The 23,524-nt window shown below is 41.4% G+C and overlaps 1 protein-coding gene across 13 annotated transcripts in view; it reads left to right on the top strand.

Moving 5' to 3' along the window:
• pde4dip (phosphodiesterase 4D interacting protein) overlaps window positions 1–23,524 on the top strand; it is a 256,882-nt gene that overhangs the window by 200,506 nt on the left and 32,852 nt on the right. For 10 of the 13 annotated variants that reach the window (XM_087990719.1, XM_087990726.1, XM_087990715.1 and 7 more), the window contains 9 exons: window positions 4,386–4,639; window positions 7,465–7,602; window positions 9,530–9,706; window positions 11,805–12,056; window positions 15,785–15,916; window positions 16,798–16,920; window positions 19,152–19,341; window positions 20,425–20,546; window positions 20,993–21,202. In XM_087990719.1, coding sequence (XP_087846845.1) covers window positions 4,386–4,639; window positions 7,465–7,602; window positions 9,530–9,706; window positions 11,805–12,056; window positions 15,785–15,916; window positions 16,798–16,920; window positions 19,152–19,341; window positions 20,425–20,546; window positions 20,993–21,202 — 1,598 coding nt within the window. The remainder of the gene's footprint in view (window positions 1–4,385; window positions 4,640–7,464; window positions 7,603–9,529; window positions 9,707–11,804; window positions 12,057–15,784; window positions 15,917–16,797; window positions 16,921–19,151; window positions 19,342–20,424; window positions 20,547–20,992; window positions 21,203–23,524) is intronic. The other 3 variants (XM_087990724.1, XM_087990718.1, XM_087990725.1) reach the window with 3 other exon arrangements.

The raw sequence follows: 23,524 nt of genomic DNA, 5'->3' as shown, positions 1-23,524 counted from the left end.
CATTCAGTATCAGACAGCAGAAGGGCAGAGGGATTGTAAATATCCAATAAATGGTGGGGTTGGGGAAAGGAAACTTTTGACTTGTGCCTTATATAGATGTAAAGTCAGCAAACTGTTCCCAGTTATAGCCTGTGCCATATTTCAGGCCTCATTTACTGCACTATAAATCCACCAAATTATTGTCCTGCTGCTTGTAGGCTAAGAAACAGCTAGTTCAGCTGCCTACAGATTGCATCTGAGGGTGGGTCTGATGTGATACTGCCAGCAGTCACTTGAACACACTGGCAATGGAGCAAAGATTTTCCTGGGCCCACAAGAATAAAAATAATGTATAGCAAAATCTTTTTGGTCTCTACTATCAGAGTCAAGTACAATATCCAATGCATGCTCAGCAAAGGCTGTGCCTGTTCATTGCTGACCTTTTACATTTAAGATGTTATAAGGAGAAATTGAATCTTAGTTTACAGATCTAAGGAGCCTATTAGCTGTTTTAGGCAGACATTCAAGCAACTAAATATCGTTCATGCTTATAATGAAATTAGGAAACCCTCTGGAGGTGGAGGCTCCACAATTATCCATGTCCTAAATGAAGAGTATAATGCATTAGTGCAAAAGACAAGGTTAAAGAATTTGCAACCTCTTTCACCAGAAGCATTGAATTTATGATTGAACACATCGAGAACTCCAGTGTCATAGATACCAGTCTTCAGCCAATTCAATTGATCCTGGATACCACAGCAACCAAAGGTCCTGACAACATTCTGGCAATAGTACTGAAGACATGTGCTCCAGAATTAGTTGTGCCCCTAGCCAAACTGCTCCAATCCTTTAGCTGTACTTGTTAGATAAGGAGTTTTAGGATTTTGACCCAGCAACAGTAAAGGTCTGGTGATGTAGTTCCAAGTCAAAAAGTGTGGCACTGGAAAAGCACAGCAGGTCAGGCAGCATCCAGGGAGCAGGAGAGTCGATGTTTCGGGCATAAGTCCTTCATCAGGAATCAAGTAGTTCCAAGTTCAGAACGTTTGTGGCTTCGAAGGGAACTCACTGTCTAACAGCTCTGTCCTTTAATACTCAGCCAATTCAATCAATTGTAGCATGAAGCTACCTTTGATGATGGATGCTGAAATCCCCCACCTGTTCCACCAAGTGATGTTCACTGTGGAGAAGTATTGATTCAGCAGCTTGGGGTGGGGTTGGGATGGTTTCCTTGTCCATGTTAGATGTCCATACAATCTCATGGATCCCGGAGTCTATGTTAAGGACTCCCAGGTGCACTCATTTTTTCTTTACTGTATGTCACTGTGGTGCCACCTCAGGAGTGGTGATGGTGGTGTTTGGGGCCTGAAAATTTTGATTCTGTAAGAATACCTATATCACACTGTTGCTTCACCTTTCTGTGAGACAGCTCTCCCAATTTTGACACAAGCCCCAAAAAGTCCCAAGGAGGATTTTGTAGGGTAGACAGAGCTAAGTTTATGTTTTTAGTTTCCGGTGCTTACGTTAATAATGGGTGTTCCATCCAGATTCATTAGTCTTTGCAGTGGTTTAATACAGAGTTGAAAAGTGTGGCGCTGGAAAAACACAGGTCCGGCAGCATCCGAGGAGCAGGAGTATCGACATTTTGGGCTAAGCATAGAGTAATGTTATTGTCACATGTAAGGCCAGACGAGGTGTAGTCGATAGATTTCCTTCCCTAAGGCCATGAGCAATCTAGATATGCTCTTGTGGCAATTGATAATGGCTAATAATTTTTAATTCTAGATTCCTATTGAATTCAAATTTCACCATCTGACATGGTGGAATTCAAACCTTATCCTTACAGCAGTAGCCTGGAGCTTTGGATTACTAATCTAGTGATACTGGCACTGACCTGCTGCAAGTCAAAGAGGTGACGGTGGCTTTCCGGAGATGGTGGTATTCCATAAGATGTCAGAGTAGAAACAGGCCATTCAGCCCATCAAGTCTGTTCTGCCATACAGTGAGATCATGGCTGATCTCATTATCCTCAATTCCACTTTCCTGCCTTTTCTCACAATCCTTTGATTTCCTTACTGACTGAAGAGGAAACCTTTCCACATCTAACTTGTCAAGTTCTCTAAGAATCATGTATGCTTCAATAAAGTCACCTCCCATTCTTCTAAATTAAACTAAACAGTATATGCCGAACTGACTCAATGTCTCCTCATAAGACAGTCCCTCTATACCCAAAATCTGTCTAATGAAACTTCTCTAGTCTGCCTCCAATGCCAGTGTGTACTTCTTTAGGGGCCCAAAACTATTCAGTGTTCCAGCTGTGGTCTAACTAATGCTTTGTATAATTTTAGCAAGATGTATCTACTTTCGTATTCCATTTGCTTTGAAATAATGGCCAACAATCCATTTGCCTTCCTGATTAACTGTTGAGTGTATGCTAGCTTTTTAAGATTTATGCATGAGGACTCCAAATCTGATGTAGCTTTCTATAGTGTGTTTTTCATTTAAATAATAATCTCCTCCTCTAACCTTCCTTCCAAAGTGCATAACCTCACAATTTCTCACATCATATTCCATCTGCCAAGACTTTTCCAATCTTGCTTAATCTGTCCATATCCTTCTGTACACACTTTGTGCCAAACTCACCACTTGCCTTCCCACTTTGTGTCATCTACAATCTAGTTAAAGTATATTTACTTTCCTCATCCAGGTCATTACTATATATTGTAAATAATTGTGGCCCCAGCACTGATCCCTGTGGCACTTCACTAGTTAGAAGTTGCCATCCTGAAAATGATCCCCTTATCCCAACTGTCTGTTAGTTAGCCAATGCTGTCTATCCATCAAATAAGACATTAGGCTAACTGTTTCTTTTGACATCTTCCCTTTTTAATGTTTCTTTTGACACCTTCCCTTTTTAAGTAAAGTTGTTATTTTCCCAGATTTCCAATATTCTGGGACTTTCTCAGAATCTAAAGAATCTAAAGATTGTGGGCGGCACGGTGGCACAGTGGTTAGCACTGCTGCCTCACAGCGCCAGAGACCCGGGTTCAATTCCCGCCTCAGGCGACTGACTGTGTGGAGTTTGCACGTTCTTCCCGTGTCTGCGTGGGTTTCCTCCGGGTGCTCCAGTTTCCTCCCACAGTCACAAAGATGTGCAGGTCAGGTGAATTGGCCATGCTAAATTGCCCGTAGTGTTAGGTAAGCGGTAAATGTAAATGTAGGGGTTGGGGTATGGGTGGGTTGCGCTTCGGCGGGGCGGTGTGGACTTGTTGGGCCGAAGGGCCTGTTTCCATACTGTAAGTAATCTAATCTAATTACTACAAGTGCATCGACTATCCCTGTAACCACTTCTTTCAATATTCTAGGATACATCCCATTAGGTCCAGGACACTTAACAGTCTTCAGCCGCATTAGATTCCCTCGCACTTTTTTCTCAAGTAATAGTTTTATATTTATTCCCTTCCCTCTTTTTGCCTCTTGATTATTTAGTAACTCTGGAATGCTATTACAGTCTTCTGTTGTAAAGATTAATGCAAAATTTTTATTCAACTCCTCTAACTTTCCTTGTTCCTCATTACTATTTCCCCAGCCTCATTTTCCAAGTGGCCTATACTAAATTTGACCTCTGTCTTTTTTAAATGTGTTTAAGAAGCTCTTGCAGTCTGTCTCAATATTTAATTGCTTGCAAGTTTACCCTTAAAGTTTTTCTTCTCCCTCTTTATTTCTTTTTGATTTTTTAATGGTTTTCAAAACTTTTCCAATCCTCTGGTTTACTACTAATCTTTGCCACAAATGTCTGTTTTTATTTTCAATTTGATGCTACCCTTAACTTCCCTGGTTAACCATGCTTGACTTATCCCCTTCCTCGAATCTATCTTTCTCACTTGGCTGTATCTGTGCTGTGAGCCATGAACTATTTTCTTAAATATCTGCCATTTTTCCTCAACCTACTGCTATAGTCCTTCCCCAGTACACTGCAGCTAGTGTTGTCCTTTATTATTTTATAATAACCTTCATTTCTGATCCAAGTTCCTCCCCCTCAAACTGATTGTTAAATTCTACTTATTACAGTCACTGTTTTCTAGGGAATCTTTTACTCTCACGTCATTTAGTGAACCTGCTTTATTACGCACCACTAGATCCAAATAAGTCTGATCTTTAGTTGGATCTACAACTTATTGTTCTTGGAAATTGTCCTGAACACCATCTGAAGGGTAGTTGATTCCTCTCACTGGTTCTGAGGTTGGGTCACTCGACCGGAGACGCCAATTCTGATTTATCTCCACAGATGGTGCCAGACCTGCTGAGCTTTTCCAGCAATATTTATTTTATCTCTGATTTACAGCATCAGCAGTTACTTCAGTTTTTATTTTCATTCCTCTCTCACTCAATTGTTACCATAATTGCAGACTGAACAAAGAACTTCAACAGAAGAACAAGCTCATTGAATCCCTCAACTGCAAATTACAGAGTCGAGCAGACACTCCGTCCAGCAGCCATGTTCTCTCAGACTCTGAGCAGTCTGACAGGGCATCGCTCGCATCAGAGGAACAGGATTCTACCAATGATGACCTGCAAGTTTTTCATTATGAAGTTGATTCGAGCAGTGAGTACTCTCACAATGATCAGCAGAGAGCAGAGCTTGAAACATGTACTACAGCAGGTATGTATAAAATTAAGATGATTCAAACTTTTAAACACAAAAAAAAGCAAAGAAACAAAATGGTTTCTGCAGCCTGTTTGATACATATTGAGATTAAATAAGTGCACCAAGTTGTTTCTTCAACACTTGCATGAAGGAATTACAATGGAAATGAAAAATTATTTTGAAGTTTCATGATAATGGAAAGATTACATGATCAGCCTGCTCAGACATGTTAGACACATCTGTGAAGCAAGTAAAACTTAAATCTGGAATTTCTAGTCCAGAGGTAGAGACACGATCACTACATCACAAGAGCCCCAATCATAGGTATTTTCTTATGAACCTGTTCAGAGATGCTATTGCACAACTCTGGAGCAGGTGGGACTTTAACGCTGAGCCAGGAGGTCCACATTCGAGACACTACTGCTGTACCATGAGGACTCTAAAAGACTGGCATTCTCTAATTAACCTGTTCAGAGATGTTATGACATAACTCTGGTGACAGGTGGACCTTGAGCTGGGTCTCCTGGTCAAATGTAGGGACACTACCACAGTGCCACAGGAACTCTTGAGCTGCTCACTGAAGATCAATGAGATGCAGCTGGCCTCTTCAATGTGAGTTTAACTCGGGAGCAATTCCAACTGGATGCACGTCTGAAACTCAAAACCCCCCCGTAATATGGTCAAATCATCAGAAACATTGTACTCCATGACAAAACAAACAGCAGATTGTGACACGAACACATATTTTATCCCATGGGATGCAGTCCAAATTTATGAGCACAATGTGGGATTCTACCCTTTAAATATTTATGCAATATCAATCCAAGCACTTCGCAAAGAAAACACCAAAGTATTACTCACACCTGCATCAATATCATATATCTAGTACAAACATTTATACTAGATATCTCTACTTGTCAAGTAAAATGCCAACTAGGCTCAGCTCTCACCTCTAAATCACAGGTTGTAATTGGGCTTGATGAGCTGGCTTCTACTGCTTTATCTGACATGCTAACTTTCAGAAAATAAATCAAACCAGGTTCCAGTTTGCCTATTCCATTAGTTCAGCTTGGATGTTAAAGATCCCATCGTGCTCTTGAGGAGGGGCAGAACGGTTTCTATGTCCGGGACAATATTCTTCATTGAGAAAACATCAGCACTGGTGTTTTTGGAGTGTTGCTGACACTGAATAGCTGCCACATTGTCTTTAATAACAAGATGCACTGCACTCCACAAAGTAGTGGATTATGTGAAGTGTTTTGTATTTTGCAGTGATTAGACACTGTTATGGGTTTGCTGATTGTCATTTAACCGTAGTTACTGTAATAGCTATTCTGTTGGATGGCTGTCTGTGACAAGCAGCTTCTACTCACTGGTGAGCTAAATGTAAGAAATCAAGGTCTTTGAACACTTGTTCTCCATTCAATCTCTCTCTCATGATATTGCTGCTGGCTATAATGTAGCTCATATGTACTGCTCATTCCAGCCTCAGGTGATTACAGAAATGATCTTGTGTCAGAGCATTACTTAATGACATAACAATGATCTCCCAGCATCAGACACTGAGCTCATCACTTCATCCATCTTAAATGGACTTTATTTCACAGTTCATTTCTTCTGAGCAATTGAAAATAACTATACTAGCAATTTTTAACCTCCTCCTTTATATGAACATTTGATTAAAATTTGACAGCCTACACGATGCACAGTTCTGAAAAGTATTACATTATAATCCATAGCCTGGACTGCTTGGCTGAAGTTCCAAAATTCAGAAATAAAAACTTTCTGGATGATAGAACGATGTTGGCACCTAAACAGAAGTGTCACAGAAAATATTGCAGATATAAATATTATCTGAAACATAAAACAGTAATAAAACATTATAAAGCAGTAATAAAAATTGTTTGACTTATCCAAATAATGTATCCTCTGTGCTTCTGCTCCCAAAGTACTGTAGCAAAATGAAGCTGTATGAAAATGTCTCATTATTTTAAACATCTCCATTAAACCTCTTTAGCCTTCTCTATACTCAATGGAAATGTCTCAGTTTCTCAAGTACTTCTTCCTAGTTTCTCATTCCTTATATCATCCTACACTTGTTGTGTAAGCTTTCTTTAGTGGGCAAGTCAAAACAGCAGACTATACATTTAAACATAGCATAACAAATATTATGCACAAATTCATCACTACTTATTTAAAGTTGTAATCAATATGCCTATTTATAAATCTCCAGATTTAGTTTGCCTTTTTATGGTTTAGTTATCTATCTATCCTTGCACTTTCAGGTTGATGCCCTAAGGTCCCAGTTCAATAACGATGCTGAATTCTTTCATTGCCTGTATTAATAGTCCCACAGTTTTTTTTTTCAAAATATGTTATCTCCATTATGTCACACTTGATACCTATGTAAATATTCTGCTGAACTACTTGTATTTTCCTGAAATCCTTTTAATCTTGTTAATGTTTGCTAAACTTCCCACTTTTGCATCAAAATTTAATTATCTGTTTATTAGACCAAAGTTTTAAATATGTAGATATATACCAATAGCAACAGCTGTTTAACCTGTCTGTCGTGACATTCATTTTTCTATCCAAACTGCTATTCATTTTCTTGTATTGTATGCCTGATTTTTTTTCTAACACGCCTCATTTAAATGACTTTATCAAGTACTTTATTTAGTACTCGTTCCCTTTACATAGCTAGGTTGCAAATTTGGCTTGAAATTGCTCAAAAAAAACCCCAAAAAAAACTAAAATTTCCCGGTCAGAATATTTGTGTGTACATTTGTGTGCTTGTATTATCTGGGACATCTCACGACATTAACATTTACTCTTCTCAGATGATCAAAGTAATTGTGAAAATCCATCCCAACATTCATCTCTCGCATCTGCTTCATCACATGAAAATCAGCCAAAAGGCAGTGCCACCATCACACCCTTACAGCAACCCTGCACGGACACCGTTAAATCAGAAAAAGGTATGGTCAGAGGCTGGTCAATGAATTGAGCTTAAACTGGAGCACTAAGCTGAGTATAGTGGCTTCAATACATGAAGTGGGAGGGAAACCCAGTTTTTCTTTTCTTTTTTGCTGCAGTGTTCTAGAAGCTGCTTTCTCAGTATAATGTTCAACATTGTGTATGCTGAGTTGGTCCAGTGTAGCACTAGCACCACTTGGTGCCACTTGTCTTCAGGGGAAATCTATTGGTAATATACAATTACTACAAGACTTTTAGCATGAAAATGATGATATGAATATGAATGGATGTGTTTGGAGCTGTTTCCCATACTTCTCAGTCACATTTTCTTGCAAAACATCAAAAGAACTCCAAATTAGATATTCACACTTTCCTACTGGTGAAAGGTCTGATAACCTCAGCAAAATAATGTAACGAGTGAATAATTATAGTAGATAAATAGGAGCACCTTCTGCAAAAACTGCCAAAAAGATTTTCCCATGCAGGTAAAACTGGCAGAGCAGCTGGTTGTCATTATGCATCCGTTAATAGTTGCACAGGCTGTATAAGTTGGTTATACTATACTGGAAACTCAGATATTTAGAGTTCAGGTTCCAAATCTGCAACACCGGAAATGAAATTCATCAAATCTGTGCCCAGACCATCTTTGCCATTGAAGCTCATTGTGTTCATCGATCTTCTTTAAGGAGATAAGCCTGTCTCCAAATCCCATTCAATAAAACAGCATGGGATATCATTGATTATAAAACATAGTCACTGTGGTATGTCCATCAGTACTGTCTTGTGTCAACCAAAAGGGCTTAATAAATGCAACATTTTCCAAATCCCAACAACAAGCACATTCTTAAGAGCAACTTGGCAGAAAGATGAATGTTCATTAGCTGCCATAACACACTAAATAGACCCCTCGCTTTGGACCCGCGATAAACCACGGATTGATAAACCTCAGTTGGAGCAGTAAATCTGTACAATGCAAACCAATTTAAAGTGTTTGAAGGGATAATGGTTTGGCCCTGCTCTCTATGAAATCATTTTGATGGTACGTTTGTTACAAATGTTCCTGGGCTAGGGGGAAGAAAAATAAGCCTCGACTTCCATTCTTGATCATTATCCAGTAACTCATGCTGCACAAAGTGTTTGTGTGTAGAGATTGGATGCAGGTTGGATTGGCCCCTTCATTGCCTCACCCTCAGTTTGGATTCTCACATGAAGCATGTCTTTTGGATTAGATTAGATTACATTACATTACAGTGTGGAAACAGGCCCTTCGGCCCAACAAGTCCACACCGACCCGAAAACCACCCATACCCCTACATTTATCCCTTACCTAACACTGAGGGCAATTTATCATGGCCAATTCACCTGACCTGCACATCTTTGGACTGTGGAAGGAAACCGGAGCACCCGGAGGAAACCCACGCAGACACTGGGAGAACGTGCAAACTCCACACAGTCAGTCGCCTGAGGCGGTAACTGAACCCGGGTCTCTGGCGCTGTGAGGCAGCAGTGCTAGCCACTGTGCCACCGTGCCGCCCACGGATGAGAGAGCAGCTGGTGATTCGAATATATCCAAGCAATAACTTGAGCTTTTTGGGAAAAGAAGGGAGAAATTTGGAGGAGAGTAAGAAATATTTCCTTGTAAAACAAGTAGTTTCCAATTCATTAATGTTTTAATCTCTGCACCCTTACCACTTCAGAGAGTTGAACTATCAGACTATTTTTCTCAGATTGTCACCTGCCAATGTAATGTAAATTCAGCAGGACTTGGTGAACAAAAAGAGTCAAACCACAAATTAGCAATTCCTAATCCTACACAACAGGAAATAGGATTTGAAACGTCTCTGCATTTACTGTGTTTTATGTTCAAGTTTCAGTTCTTAAAATATTTTTCATATTATTTCTATTTCCAATTCTCCTGTTAATCTATAGGCCACTATTGCAGCAGTGTGACACCAAGCACTAATACCTGTCAGGCTTCATATTGTGCTGACTTCCCTTGTCAGTTCAGAAGCTTGCCCTTTGGCCCAGCTTACCCCACAGCCTCAACATTTTCCCTGGCCGAGGTCCAGCAGGAACTTCAAATGCTGCAAAGACAGCTGGGAGAAAGTGAGAATTTTGCCTGATATTCTGCTTGGGTAACAGACCTGTGTAACTGAGAGCATGTGCAAAACAGCATGATATGGAGTGGGGGTATAATTGGGACACTAAAATAATTTCTGTATTTTAACTTTTCATTTAATTTTTCTTCTTTAAAACCTGACATTTGTTATATTTTTCTTCTAAACTATCTTTCAACTCAGAGGTTCAATCACTGATCTGTGTTAAACAAATTTGGAGGCTGAATAGGTTGGAACTGTTTTCCCTGGAGCGTTGGAGGCTGAGGAGTGACCTTATAGAGGTTTATAAAATCATGAGGGGCTAGGGTGGGGGAGTCCAGAACTAGAGGGCATAGGTTTAGGGTGAAAGGGGAACAATTTAAAAGGGACCTAAGGGGTGACTATTTTACGCAGAGGGTGGTGCGTGTATGGAATGAGCTGCCAAAGGAAGTGGTAGAGGCTGGTACAATTACAACATTTAAAAGGCATCTGGATGGGTACATGAATAGGAAGGGTTTCGAGGGACCTGGGCCAAGTGCTGGCAAATGGCACTAGATTAATTCAGGTTATCTGGTCAGTATGGACGAGTTAGACCGAAAGGTCTGTTTCCATGTTGTACATCTCTATGACTCTATCATAGCTGAAATGGTTATAGTGACTCTAAATTTGGCCTCAACATTGTAGAAGGAAAAAAAAAAGATGGGCTTCCCATTCCTGAACACAGAGCAGTAATTCTTGTTCGTATATGTTTATGTAAATGTCATGGAACAATAAGATTAAATTAACTGGAATACCCTCAACAGTTGAACAGTCTGCCTGCTCTTCATATTGCGCTAATTGGGTGAAATGTGCATGGCAACTGGAACCATGGAACATACCCACAATTGTTAACACTGTAGGACAATTGTACCTAGGAGAAGGAGAAAATTGGCAAAAAGAAACAGGGAAAATTCAACAAGCCTGTGCCTCTAGCATACCTCCGATGCCAGATGACAAGCAGGCTGGATTAAAATTAGAGTCTAGATTAGAGTGGTGCTGGGAAAGCACAGCAGCTCAGGCAAAAGCCCTTCATCAAGACTGAAGGATTAAAATTACACTACTATATTTCCAATCGGTATTTCGTTGGAGTATGGCTCAGCATTGAAGACATTGAATTTACTCTTCTATCTCAAACCTTGTTGTGGACATGAATTGTGTTGGAATTTCCTAAGAAATTCAAGGGTTGGCATTCAAACAAAACAGGATTAATAAATGTAAAATATGGCAGGCTTGGTGTCAAGGGAATAATTATAACCTATTATTTTAACGTTGTGCTATGCAAATACCTTGCACCGGAAAATTAAGCAATTGAGTAGATGCACAAAACGATGTTTTACATCTCCAGTGATGAGCCGCTGATCAAAATACAGAGTATTTTTGTGATAGATTCACACAATACCCACAATAACCTTTCACTGCAGCTTTGAATGCCTTGTTTGGGCCCAAGAGACATTCATTGTTTAGCATGATGAATACCTATTGCTATTAACACTAAAATTGCTAACCAACAACATTTGCTTGTACAAATGACAAACCTTTTAACCTTTGACACAAACTAACATTAATGAGATTGTTGATCCTCGAATATTTCATGTATAAGCTGCAGTTCTGTATAAACCAATAAGGTGGGTAAAATGCCAAATTCTATTGCATGATTTTTGAAAATATGTCTTGTTGAAAGGACCTCATTGTGGCCTATGAAGTTGAGTAAAGAGGAGCAGATGTGGATATGGTAACATTGTGGAATGAAACAATCTGCTACCAGATCCAACATTTCCTGAAAGAAATCAAGGAATTTGTTCTTCATGAAAAATCTTTGATGTGATACATTTAGTGCTGATGACAAGGCGGTCCTTCAACAGTTGCACATTGTATAAGTACAATAATTGAAAACTACTAATGTTACAAATGGGCATTTATTGTTGGCCAGACATGATGGTTTGAGTTATTTTTGCATTTTGTAGACTTCTGTAACTCTTTGAAAGTCAATAAGATGTACATTTGCTGCTTCTGTTATTTTTTTTCTTCCTCTCAACTTTCTGAACCTCCACTGAAAATAACTCTTGCAGATATGACCTTTTCTGGGACAGGCACCTGTATGTCTCCACATTTAGGACAGGTTGGCTGTATCTCTCAGTCCCACAATGCACTTCACCAACAGCAAAGCAATACCAACAACTTGCAGGAGATCTTGCGAACCAGTAATAGTTATTTGGACAACAGTGCTCTCTGGGAAACAACTATTCGACCAGTGAGAATTGGTACAGTTGGGGATTTGTCCTCTGGATCATCAGGATACCAATCGGGCACTAACATGGCAGGTAAAGAAATTTTTGCTTTTTAATTCATTAGAGCAGCATTTATTGCCCATCTGGAATTTCCATTGAACTGAATGACTTGCTAGGTCATTTCACAGGGCAAATATGAGTCAACCACATTGCAGTGGGTTTGATGTCATTGTAGGTCAGACAGTTTAAGGACAGCAGATTTTCTTTTCTATAAGATATTACTGAGCCAGATTGGTTACTATGACAATTGCAAGTGGTCACATTATATGATTTTTTTTTATTGAATTCAAATTTTACCATATGCCATGATGACATTCAAACCCATATTCCCAGAAGATTAGAGTCTGGGGCTCTGGATTGCTAATCTAGTTGCATTGCCATTATGATAAATACTTGGTTAATGCTTCGTACTGATGTTATACAACTTTTTAGAGACTATTTTTGTAAGGCTAGAAATGAGGAAATGTTATCCAGTGTAAATGCAGTTATGATCTCAGCTTCCCTATCTCTATAAACTCCTCTAGTACTAAAATCATTCCCATGTTCTACATTTCTTTAACTATAGTGTTCTGTATATTTTCTTTACCTTTGCCCATTTTTAACAGCTGTGTTTTCAGGCATTAAGGCACTGCCTTATGGTAATATTCACCCATTTAATTGAAACCATACCCAATCAGGTTGCTGTATTATGCCTCGGCCAGAAAATTGAGCTCAGGATAAGAAGAATCAGAAGGGCACTTACAGTCATAGAGTCATGGAGATGTACAGACAGAAACAGACCCTTCGGTCCAACTTGGGGCGGCATGGTGGCTCAGTGGTTAGTACTGCTGCCTCACAGCGCCAGGGACTCGGGTTCGATTCCGGCTCGGGCAACTGTCTGCGTGGAGCTTGCACGTTCTCCCCGTGTCTGCGTGGGTTTCCTCTGGGTGCTCCGGTTTCCTCGCACAGTCCAAAGATGTGCAGGTCAGGTGCATTGGCCATACTAAATTGTCCATTGTGTTAGGTGGATTAGTCATAGGTAAATGTAGGGGAATGGGTGGGTTGCTCTTCAGAGGGTTGGTGTGGACTTGTTGGGCCGAAGGGCCTGTTTCCACACTGTAGGGAATCTAATCTAATCTAATCTAACTCGTCCATGCCGACCAGATATCCTAACCTAATCTAGTCCCATTTGCCAGCACTTGGCCCATATCCGTCTCCACCCTTCCAAGTCATGTAACACCCCAATGCCTTTTAAATGCTACAATTGTACCAGCCTCTACCACTTCCTCTGGCAGCTCATCCCATACATGCACTACCCTCTGTGTAAAAAAGTTGCCCCTTAGGTCCCTTTTAAATTTTTTTCCTCTTACCCTAAACCTCTGCCCTCTAGTTCTGAACTCCCCCACTCCAGGGAAAAGACCTTGTCTATTTACCCTATCCATGCCTCTCATGATTTTAGACACCTCTATAAGGTCACCCCTCAGCCTCCAATGCTCCCGCACTCTTACAGTTTACATGTCCTCTTTTGTGAAAAATTACAGTTGAGTAGGAGGCATGTGACAGTCATTCCCTGGAATGCATTAAGGCTTTTTTAGAATTCTCTACTGTCTAATATTTTCGAAAGCCATCCTTCCTTCATACCTCTGTTTGTTCGTCTACAATCGTGTTTTTGCTTTGATCACCAATAGTATCTGATTTTAGTGCAGAGTGCTGAGGGACACACTAATAGTCGGGGCAGCTGCCTCCAAGGCACACTGGGGAAAGATCACCTTCTAAGGTATTTCACTAAAGTAAAACGAGGGTCCGTTCAGTTCTTAGACCCCTCATTGCCTCAAAATTAAAGTTAATAGTTTCTTGCATGAGTAGAAAATGCCTTTGTTTTTGCAACTGCAGGGAAGCTCTGAGAAATGTCAAAGTTCTATGTTTTACTGGGTTTTTCTCTGCAAAGATTGAGCTGAACTGATTTAGAACCTTTGTATATAACTTAGAGATGATATTTTTTGACTAAAGAGTATTTTTGCAATTAGAAATATCAGATTTCAGTGCAACTCTGTGAAGTGTCTTTAAGGTCTTTTTTGCATTAGAAAATCATGAAATGCAATTGGGTATTGTAATTATTAAAGCTTTAGCTATCAAATTCTTAAAATTACTGTGACCAATTAAAACATTAGGGAGTGAAATAGATCTTATTATACTCCATATAAATTAATTTGAGGCCTTTTAAAGGGATTGCTGAAAAATGCAGCCAATAAATTGATTTTGAAGAAAAAACACTTGGCTTTGAGTGGAAGCGGAGTGCTTCTCCTGACCCCAATTGAAGACTGTAATTGTTTACAACTTGGAGCTAGAATTCCTTTCCACAATCAGAGAGCTATTAGTCTGTCAGGAGCAAATGAGGATGAGAAACACCCTGTGAATGGAAGAGCACAAGAGAGCCAGATGCTGTGTTTGGAGGAGAAACTTCTCTCTGATTCTGTCTGTATCTCTCTGATTCTGTCTGTATCTCTCATGTGTGGGACAGTGGGGGTCGCTGGTGGCCCACGCAATTGATTCTTTTTCCTGGGTCATTACATGGACAAATTCCGCATATTTGCTCTTTCCTACTACACATGAGATGTGCAGCAAACAAGGTGGGCGGCACGGTGGCACAGTGGTTAGCACTGCTGCCTCACAGCGCCAGAGACCCGGGTTCAATTCCCGCCTCAGGCGACTGACTGTGTGGAGTTTGCACGTTCTCCCCGTGTCTGCGTGGGTTTCCTCCGGGTGCTCTGGTTTCCTCCCACCATCCAAAGATGTGCAGGGTCAGGTGAATTGGCCATACTAAATTGCCCGTAGTGTTAGGTAAGGGGTAAATGTAGGGGTATGGGTGGGTTTCGCTTTGGCGGGTCGGTGTGGACTTGTTGGGCCGAAGGGCCTGTTTCCACACTGTAATCTAATCTAATCTAATCTCTATACTTATTGCTGGACTGTGGAGTAACTAGTTGCTGTTTTGTGGTTTATATCATGCAATGATTATAGTTTGTAGTTTAAGGTGGAAGGGACACCAAGGATGACTGAGGGATTGGGCTGGATTGATATGTGCAGAGGTCACTGACGCTGACCAAAGGTGGGTGAGAAGGCAGCAGGGTAACCAGTGGAGGACCTGAATAGATTAATGTCAGCATCCTCTCCAAGAACAAAGTCAGTGAATGCCTCTGGGTACCCGATTAAATATGGCTTCACAGCTTTCAACTCCTTGAGGTAACAGCAGTAGTGCTGATTTTCTGCTTGCTCCCAGCCAGAAAATTAGCTGTGTTCTTTGTATATCCCTATGAAATGGGCTGAGAGGCAAGGAAAACTAACCTGCCCCTGAGCAGAAGTGATGCTTGCCTCCATGTCTACTGATTAACTTAGACTGTGCTATAGCACTGTTCACCCACTGGGTGAATCCATACCTACTCAGGTCAATGAACTAGCTTTGACGGCAGTAATGTTGTAATTATGTCCAGGTCAGGGGAAGAGGTAGGGATGGGAAAATCAAAAGGGTGCTTTTTTGTGATGCATTCCCCACTCTCTCACATAAAGTTTATGTGCAATCTTTAGTGAAAAATTACCATTGAGTAGGAGGCAAATTGCATTGTTCCCTAGCATATATTACGGTTTGCAGAAGACATGCCAAACAAAAGAAAAAAATGAAAGTAGAAATAAAATTAAAAGTTTGATCATCTCCTTGTTGATGGTAATATATTTTTTAAAAAGTGAGTTGTGCTTTTGTTATAACTTTTTATTTCTTTTGAGTGTAGGTGCAGAGTTGCTGGAAGAACATCTTCGGGAGATTCGTACAATGCGACAACGCCTAGAGGAGTCTATCCATGCAAACAACCGACTTAGGGAGCAACTCGAAATGCGTCTGGCTGCTGCAGCCATGGAAAATGGTAGGATGATCTCAGAATTCATACATTTTACATTCTACTTCAAATAGTTGTGATTTTGATGACAAAGTAACTTACCAAAAGATGTTTGAGGAAAAACCTGTCAAAAATGAGACTATATACTTCATGCTCCCACAGCAACATCAGAACTAACCTAGTAGGTAGTGGGATGATTCTCATTGCAGCTTTCATTCTGAAGGCTAATTCCTAATCTTTACCTCTTACATCTCTGCAGCAACGTGACTGAGATGTGAGGTTCAGCAGATCAGGGCACTAAACCTGTCTCTTTATATTGAATAGGTAAACCCTGGCCGTCTCCCAGTGAGTTCTCGGGTCTTCAATTTGGCATTTCTTGATGGTTCCAGCTGTAGTGGCTGCTCCTGTGGCATTAGCGCCATCTTTCTTTGGAAACCATTTCCTGCCTGTATGATTGGCTCTCCCCTCCGTTATATTACCCTGAGGATACACCTTCAATGATGTGTCCTCTTTCTCCAGATGCAGCATCAGAATGGCCATGTAAATGTTGGTGCAGTTGAACTGTAGATCCTCCCAGATGGGGCGGCAGCCTTTTGGGGGTGAGCTCGTCCTTATTAGGGCGGCAGGCCAGCAGCAAGAACCTGGTAAAATGTGGCCCTGGATTCTGCTATCTGACCAAGAAAGTTCACCCATCCCTTGCTAACTATCTCTCAGACTAGTGGAACAAATCTACACAAAGTATTTTGTATCTTTGTTATTTGTAGATACAAAATAGTACATGTGTCTACAAGTTTATCAGATGACTAATCATTTGACACTTTGTCAAATGCTGATTAACTGGAACCCTTGATGCAGATTTTTCACTCCCAGCATTTGTTTCTGACTTGGTCCTCCTCATTTTCTTGTAGCTGGTGCTCCAAGCAACACCTACATCCAGGGACTGGAAACAATGACTCAACTGTCAGAAGAAAACCGAAAAATGAGAGAAGAGATTCTGACTCTGCAGAGCCGGCTTTCTCAAGTGCCCATGGGTTAGATACAGAACAAAAACTAAAATTCCCTGTTTTTCTCAGTAATTAGCAGTGCACGAATTGCAGTCTCAAATATTGCACTTTTCAAAGCACTTGTTCCAACAGATTATTTTGGTTGTTCATTAGTTGATGAATAAAATGGACAATTCTTAAGAGCTGTTCGATATTTCTCATGTAGAAAGCAGGAACACTGATGGTTACAGCTTGAAGAACTGTGGGGTATCATATGGAGGAATCCTCCACCCATATTCTCACCCTTCACTTTATGTAAAAACATCTTTCAACTGTATCAGTCATTCCTCCAGAGGCCTATGAGGCCAACAGTTCTTCCAAGGAGCTATTTTAAGATAACTGCTTGTTTAGACCAATACTTAGCATGGTGCAGCTGTAGGCTTGTCTTCCTCAAATGTTAAATAACAATCTTGTTTCTAGTTAGTGATGTTTCACCTCTAGCATTTGAAAATGAATAGCACGAATGTTGTTGGCATAGTGCTGAGTTATAGAAGATTGGAAAGAAAGTTTCTCCATCTCTTTGCTTCCATTGCTCAGTTACATCTACATGGATTTAGGTTTGCAATCAAAAAGAGAAATGGTTGAATTCCACATTTAACTAGTCATTCGAGGATATAGATTTGGTGTCAAAGGAAGGAAGAAATTAGTAATTACTGGATGAAGCCTATATATTATCCCAAAAAAGTAGGGCGAACTACATAATGAGTGATAGGTTTTTTTTCTTATTAACCTGCTCTGTCAGGATGTCAAACTTTACTTTAGTATCTTTCTTGTCATCCACAAGTCCTGCTGAATTTAATGGCCCCATCACAATGGCATGCTGCTGGTGGTAGCTCCCACCTTCACCTAATCTACTTTTCAGCACTGCCACTGATGTTACTCTTGCCAGAAGTACAGAAAACTTCCCAAAATGTCTGTACCTTCAGAAGCAGTAATGTCAGTGATAAATGCTAAACAAATTAGCTCTTTGAACATCCTAACTATGTTTATCTTTTGAGTTGTGTAACCCATATAAGGAGCTGGTGCCACAAATACAGCCTTTGTGTAGTAAGCAACAGACTAGCTGAGGAACTTCTTAATCCATTGCTTAAAGTGCCTTTGAATGCTGGCTGGTGTTGCTGTACCTAGTGTAAATTCTCAATAGGAAGTGTAACTCGCAAGCAAACAAAAGTGTAGGTTACACCTACAATGTTGTTAGGAAGGGAGTTCCAGGATTTTGATCAGTGACAGTGAAAGAACAGCAAGTGCATTTTGAGTCACTGAAATGTCATCCTCAAAGCCTATTCATCATCTATCAGCCACAAGTGTAATGGAATACACTCTACTTGTCTGAATGAGTAAAGCTCCAACAGTACTTAAGAAACTCAATACCATCCAAGACAAAGTAGCCCAATTTATTGGCACCCTATCCATCACCCACAATATTCATTCCCTTTATCACTGATCACAGTTGCAGCAGTGTGTATAGTCTGAGATACACTGTAGTGATAAAGCAAAGTTCCTTAAACAGCACCTACCTTCAAAACCATGACCTCTACTATGCAAAAGGACAAGGGCAGCAGATGCACGGGAACACCACCTCCAAGTTTCCCACCAAGCAAAACACCACTCTGTCACTGTATCTTCACCATCACTGTTCAAGATCCTGAAATTCTGTTCTTAACAACACTGTGGATGTATCTACATTATGTGGATTGTAGCAGATACAGAATGTAGCTCACTGCCACTACTTCCAGTGCAGTTAGGGATGGGTATAAATATTGGCATAAATTAAAACGCTTGCATCTGGTGAAATAAATAATAAAAACATCAATGGTATATAGTTTGGAGGGTGGAGAAACTTGTAGGTGGTTTTAGTTACATGCATCTGCTGCCCTTGTCCTTCTAGGTGATAGAGGTCATTGTAATAGGATGTCATTATGTACTATATAACTTTTCATCTCTCCATTTCACTCTGTTCATTTAAGATTCTCCTTAAAACTTACCACTTGATCAGGTTTTGAGGCAAATTCCCCATTCCTCCTCCTTAGCTTGGAGTAGATTTTACTTATACCTTGGTGAAAAGGCAAGAAATGTTTTTCCATATTAATCAAAGCAAGTTATTTTTGTTTTTGTTTAAAAGTAAAATTTGCAACTTTTATATGCAATCTTCATAAATAATACGCAATTAATGTTTAACATTGGTTGTGAAATTAATTGTTTTTATTTTAAATCCACAGAACAGGCCAAAGAAATGGAGCAACTGAGGGAGAGTCTGTTAGCAATCAGGGCTAGATATAAGCTGTTGGAGACAGAGCTGGATCAGTGGAGAGAAGAGAACAACAGATTGCAGGCCCAAGTCAGGGACACACAGGAGGAAGCACTACAGCTCAGAGAGCAACAGCAATGCAGCCAAAACAAAAACAAAAGGTATTGAAATCAATGTTCTATTTTTCTAATTTATGTATATGCCAGTGATGTTCATTCTACTTGTTCCAAGAGCTTGCATTACTCAGCTGGATTCCATCCAGCTTTGAAGTTCCTCAAAAACTGTTCATTGGCATTGTCGATTGTCAGAAAAACCCATCTGGTTCACAGATGTCTTATGGGGTTGGAAGCTGCTGTCCTTACCTGGCCTCACCTACTGTGACTGACTCCAGACCCACAGTGACTCTGAGTTGCCTCTGGGCAATTTGGGATAAACAATAAATGCTGGCCTAGCCATCTACATCCCTTGAATGAATATTTTAAGAAACACAATATGTCCTGTGCATTTCTGATTTTAAGTGAGCTGTTTCAAGGAATTAAAAGTTGACTGTGTATTTTCATGCATGGGTTATGCATTTGCATTCCGTACAGATAATGGGCACAAAAAGTCACAAAATTTAAAGTATTAAGTAAAATGTGTTTGAATAACTTGCATCCAATTCTTAGTGGATGTGAGTCCACATTACAGAATTGGCATCTATAGTTTACAAATATGTTGGCAGTGAAGGTAACAATAGGCAGTGTGTAGAATGGAATTAGTATTTTATACTGAATTGAAGCTGATTGCTGGAGAGTATAGAGAGCTCTACCCAAGAGTTCTACACTTATACAATGCCTCTGTGTGCTGGCTGTGATAACAAAGCAAAGCCAAGTGACATTCTTCATTTATGTTCCGTACATTGGTCCTCACATACCATACTTATATTGAAGCAGAATGGTAGCACGTCAATGTCATAATTAAACCAGCTGATGGGATATGATAGTTCAATGAATTCCATTCCCAAAACAGGGATTAGCTCAAATTGTCAGTGGGGATTTGAAGATCTCACTGAAACAGATTGTCTTAGATGTGTGAGCAATAAGGAGGTAAAAATTTCCTCTGTGTGTATTGTAGGCAAAACCATATCCTTGTTTCAGAACAAAATTTACATTTTTTGCTTCAGAGTAGGCATGGATGAAATCTTATAGACCCACGTTAACTCTATTCTTCCTCTTTTGCCTTATCTGTTTTGTCAATCTGCCCAGGCTTTTGCAGGAGATCACTATGCTACAACAGCAACTAAGTGAAAGTCACCAGCTACTGCATTCTCTCCAGTCTGAGATTCAAGTGTATGAGAGGCTGTATGGAAAGAAGAAACCTTTCCAAGGTAGGAAGAGTCTATTCATATTTAGATTCTTTCAGTTCTATTTGAATTATAAACTATTCTGAAAAGCTAGTGAAATCTAATTCTAGATTTTTGTATTTATTATAAAATGATTAGAATGCATAAGAAACCCACTTAGACTGTCAAGCCCATGCCAGCTCTGCTAGAGAAGTTTAGCTAGTCCCAGTCCCTGGCCCATAGCTCTGCAAATGTTTCCCCCTCTTGTCTTTCTCTATTTCCCATTGGAAATTAAATTTATTTCCACCACCCTTTCAGGCATTGTGTTCCAGATTATAAACACATTGATGTGTCAATATGTTCTCCACTATTTGGAAAATAAGGTATCACTATCCTTCATCAATCACAAAATCTCAGGCAATTTGGCATTATAAATTCCAAACAGAGACATAAAGATCACAATTATAAAAGTTGTGTTTTCTCCCTTACAGTTTACTCTGGAAGTGCTCAGCCCCACAGTGACATCCGTGACTTCCTAACCCAAATCAGAGGCCTTCGGATTCAGCTGGAGCACAGTATCCATACTAACGGCTGCCTACGGAAACAGCTGAAAGAACAGATGGATGAACATCGACCAGCCAATCTTAATATCAATCATTCATCATCTAGCGAACATGGCAACAGTAAACAGATGTTCCAGGGTAAGACGACTAGAGATGCGGTTGATATATAGAGTGAAATTAAAGTCAATGTAATGAGAAATGGTTTGGTGGCCTAGTTAATAGTGCAGTGAAAGGCAGGAGTGGGGATGTAATGGGACAGAATTTAAATCTTCTAATTACTGAAACCATTTAGATTCGTTATGGAATGTGCTCCATTTTTTGCTTTTATTTACAATTTTCCTGAATTACTAATTCAAATACAAAGTATTGAAGCACTTTGTGCTTAACTCAGTTACTGCCAACAAACTTGAGATTCACTGAGAGAAACACAGTTGTCAACTTTATACTCTTAATGTGTTTGGCTCCCTTGGAAAATCTTGAAAAAATTGTAGCTTTTCAATTCTTCTCATTCAATTGGGTCTTATTTTGTTAAGGTTGAAACTTTATTGCTGGAACAGCACAGCAGGTCAGGCAGCATCCAGGGAACAGGAGATTCGACGTTTCGGGCACAGGCCCTTCTTCAGGAATGAGCAGAGAGTGTTCAGCAGGAGAAGATAAAAGGTAGGGAGGAGGGACTTGGAGGAGGGGAGTTGGAAATGTGATAGGTGGAAAGAGGTCAAGGTGAGGGTGATAGGTCGGAGTAGGGTGGAGGCGGAGAGGTCAAGAAGAAGACTGCAGGTCAGGAAGGCGGTGCCGGGCTGGAAGGATCCGGCTGAGACAAGGTGGGGGGAGGGGGGATGAAGAAACTGGTGAAGTCCAAGTTCATCCCCTGCGGTTGGAGGGTTCCCAGTCGGAAGATAAGACGCTCCTCCTCCGACCGTCGGGTTGTTGTGGTTTGGCGGTGGATGAGTCCAATGACCTGCATATCCTCGGTGGAGTGGGAGGGGGAGTTGAAATGCTGTGCCACAGGTTGGTTGGGTTGGTTCGTCCGGGTGGCCCAGAGGTGCTCTCTGAATCGCTCCGCAAGTAGGCGGCCTGTCTCCCCAATATAGAGGAGGCCACACCGGCTGCAGCGGATGCAGTAGATGATGTGGGTGGAGGTGCAGGTGAATCTGTGGCGGATATGGAAGTTTCCCTTGGGGCCTTGGAGAGAAGTGAGGGGGGAGGTGTGGGCGCAAGTGTTGCACCTCCTGCGGTTGCAAGGGAAGGTGCCGGGAGTGGTGGTTGGGTCGGTGGGGGGTGTGGATCTGACAAGGGAGTCGCGGAGGGAGTGGTCTCTACGGAAAGCTGATAGGGGAGGGGAGGGAAATATATCCTTGGTGCTGGGGTCTGTTTGGAGGTGGCGGAAGTGACGGCGGATGATGCGCTGTACATGGAGATTGGTGGGGTGGTAGGTGAGGACCAGTGGGGTTCTGTCCTGGTGGCGGTTGGAGGGGCGGGGCTCAAGGGCGGAGGAGCGGGAAGTGGAGGAGATGCGGTGGAGGGCACCGTCGACCACGTCGGGGGGGAAATTGCGGTCCTTGAAGAAGGAGGCCATCTGTGTTGTACGTATTTTGAACTGGTCCTCCTGGGAGCAGATGCGGCGGAGACGAAGGAATTGGGAGAATGGGATGGCGTTTTTACAGGGGGCAGGATGGGAAGAGGTGTAGTCCAGGTAGCTGTGAGGAATTGCCTCCTCTATATTGGGGAGACAGGCCGCCTACTTGCGGAGCGATTCAGAGAGCACCTCTGGGCCACCCGGAATTGCCTCCTCTATATTGGGGAGACAGGCCGCCTACTTGCGGAGCGATTCAGAGAGCACCTCTGGGCCACCCGGAATTGCCTCCTCTATATTGGGGAGACAGGCCGCCTACTTGCGGAGCGATTCAGAGAGCACCTCTGGGCCACCCGGACGAACCAACCCAACCAACCTGTGGCACAGCATTTCAACTCCCCCTCCCACTCCACCGAGGATATGCAGGTCATTGGACTCATCCACCGCCAAACCACAACAACCCGACGGTCGGAGGAGGAGCGTCTTATCTTCCGACTGGGAACCCTCCAACCGCAGGGGATGAACTTGGACTTCACCAGTTTCTTCATCCCCCCTCCCCCCACCTTGTCTCAGCCGGATCCTTCCAGCCCGGCACCGCCTTCCTGACCTGCAGTCTTCTTCTTGACCTCTCCGCCTCCACCCTACTCCGACCTATCACCCTCACCTTGACCTCTTTCCACCTATCACATTTCCAACTCCCCTCCTCCAAGTCCCTCCTCCCTACCTTTTATCTTCTCCTGCTGAACACTCTCTGCTCATTCCTGAAGAAGGGCCTGTGCCCGAAACGTCGAATCTCCTGTTCCCTGGATGCTGCCTGACCTGCTGTGCTGTTCCAGCAATAAAGTTTCAACTTTGATCTCCAGCATCTGCAGACCTCACTTTCTCCT

The sequence above is a fragment of the Chiloscyllium plagiosum genome, unplaced genomic scaffold (genome assembly GCF_037043375.1).
Source record: "Chiloscyllium plagiosum isolate Xiang-an unplaced genomic scaffold, Cpla_swu_hap1 HiC_scaffold_9, whole genome shotgun sequence".
Lineage (NCBI taxonomy): Eukaryota > Metazoa > Chordata > Chondrichthyes > Orectolobiformes > Hemiscylliidae > Chiloscyllium > Chiloscyllium plagiosum.
Note: the sequence above shows the minus strand (reverse complement) of the source record. Positions and strands in the feature narration are given on the sequence as shown.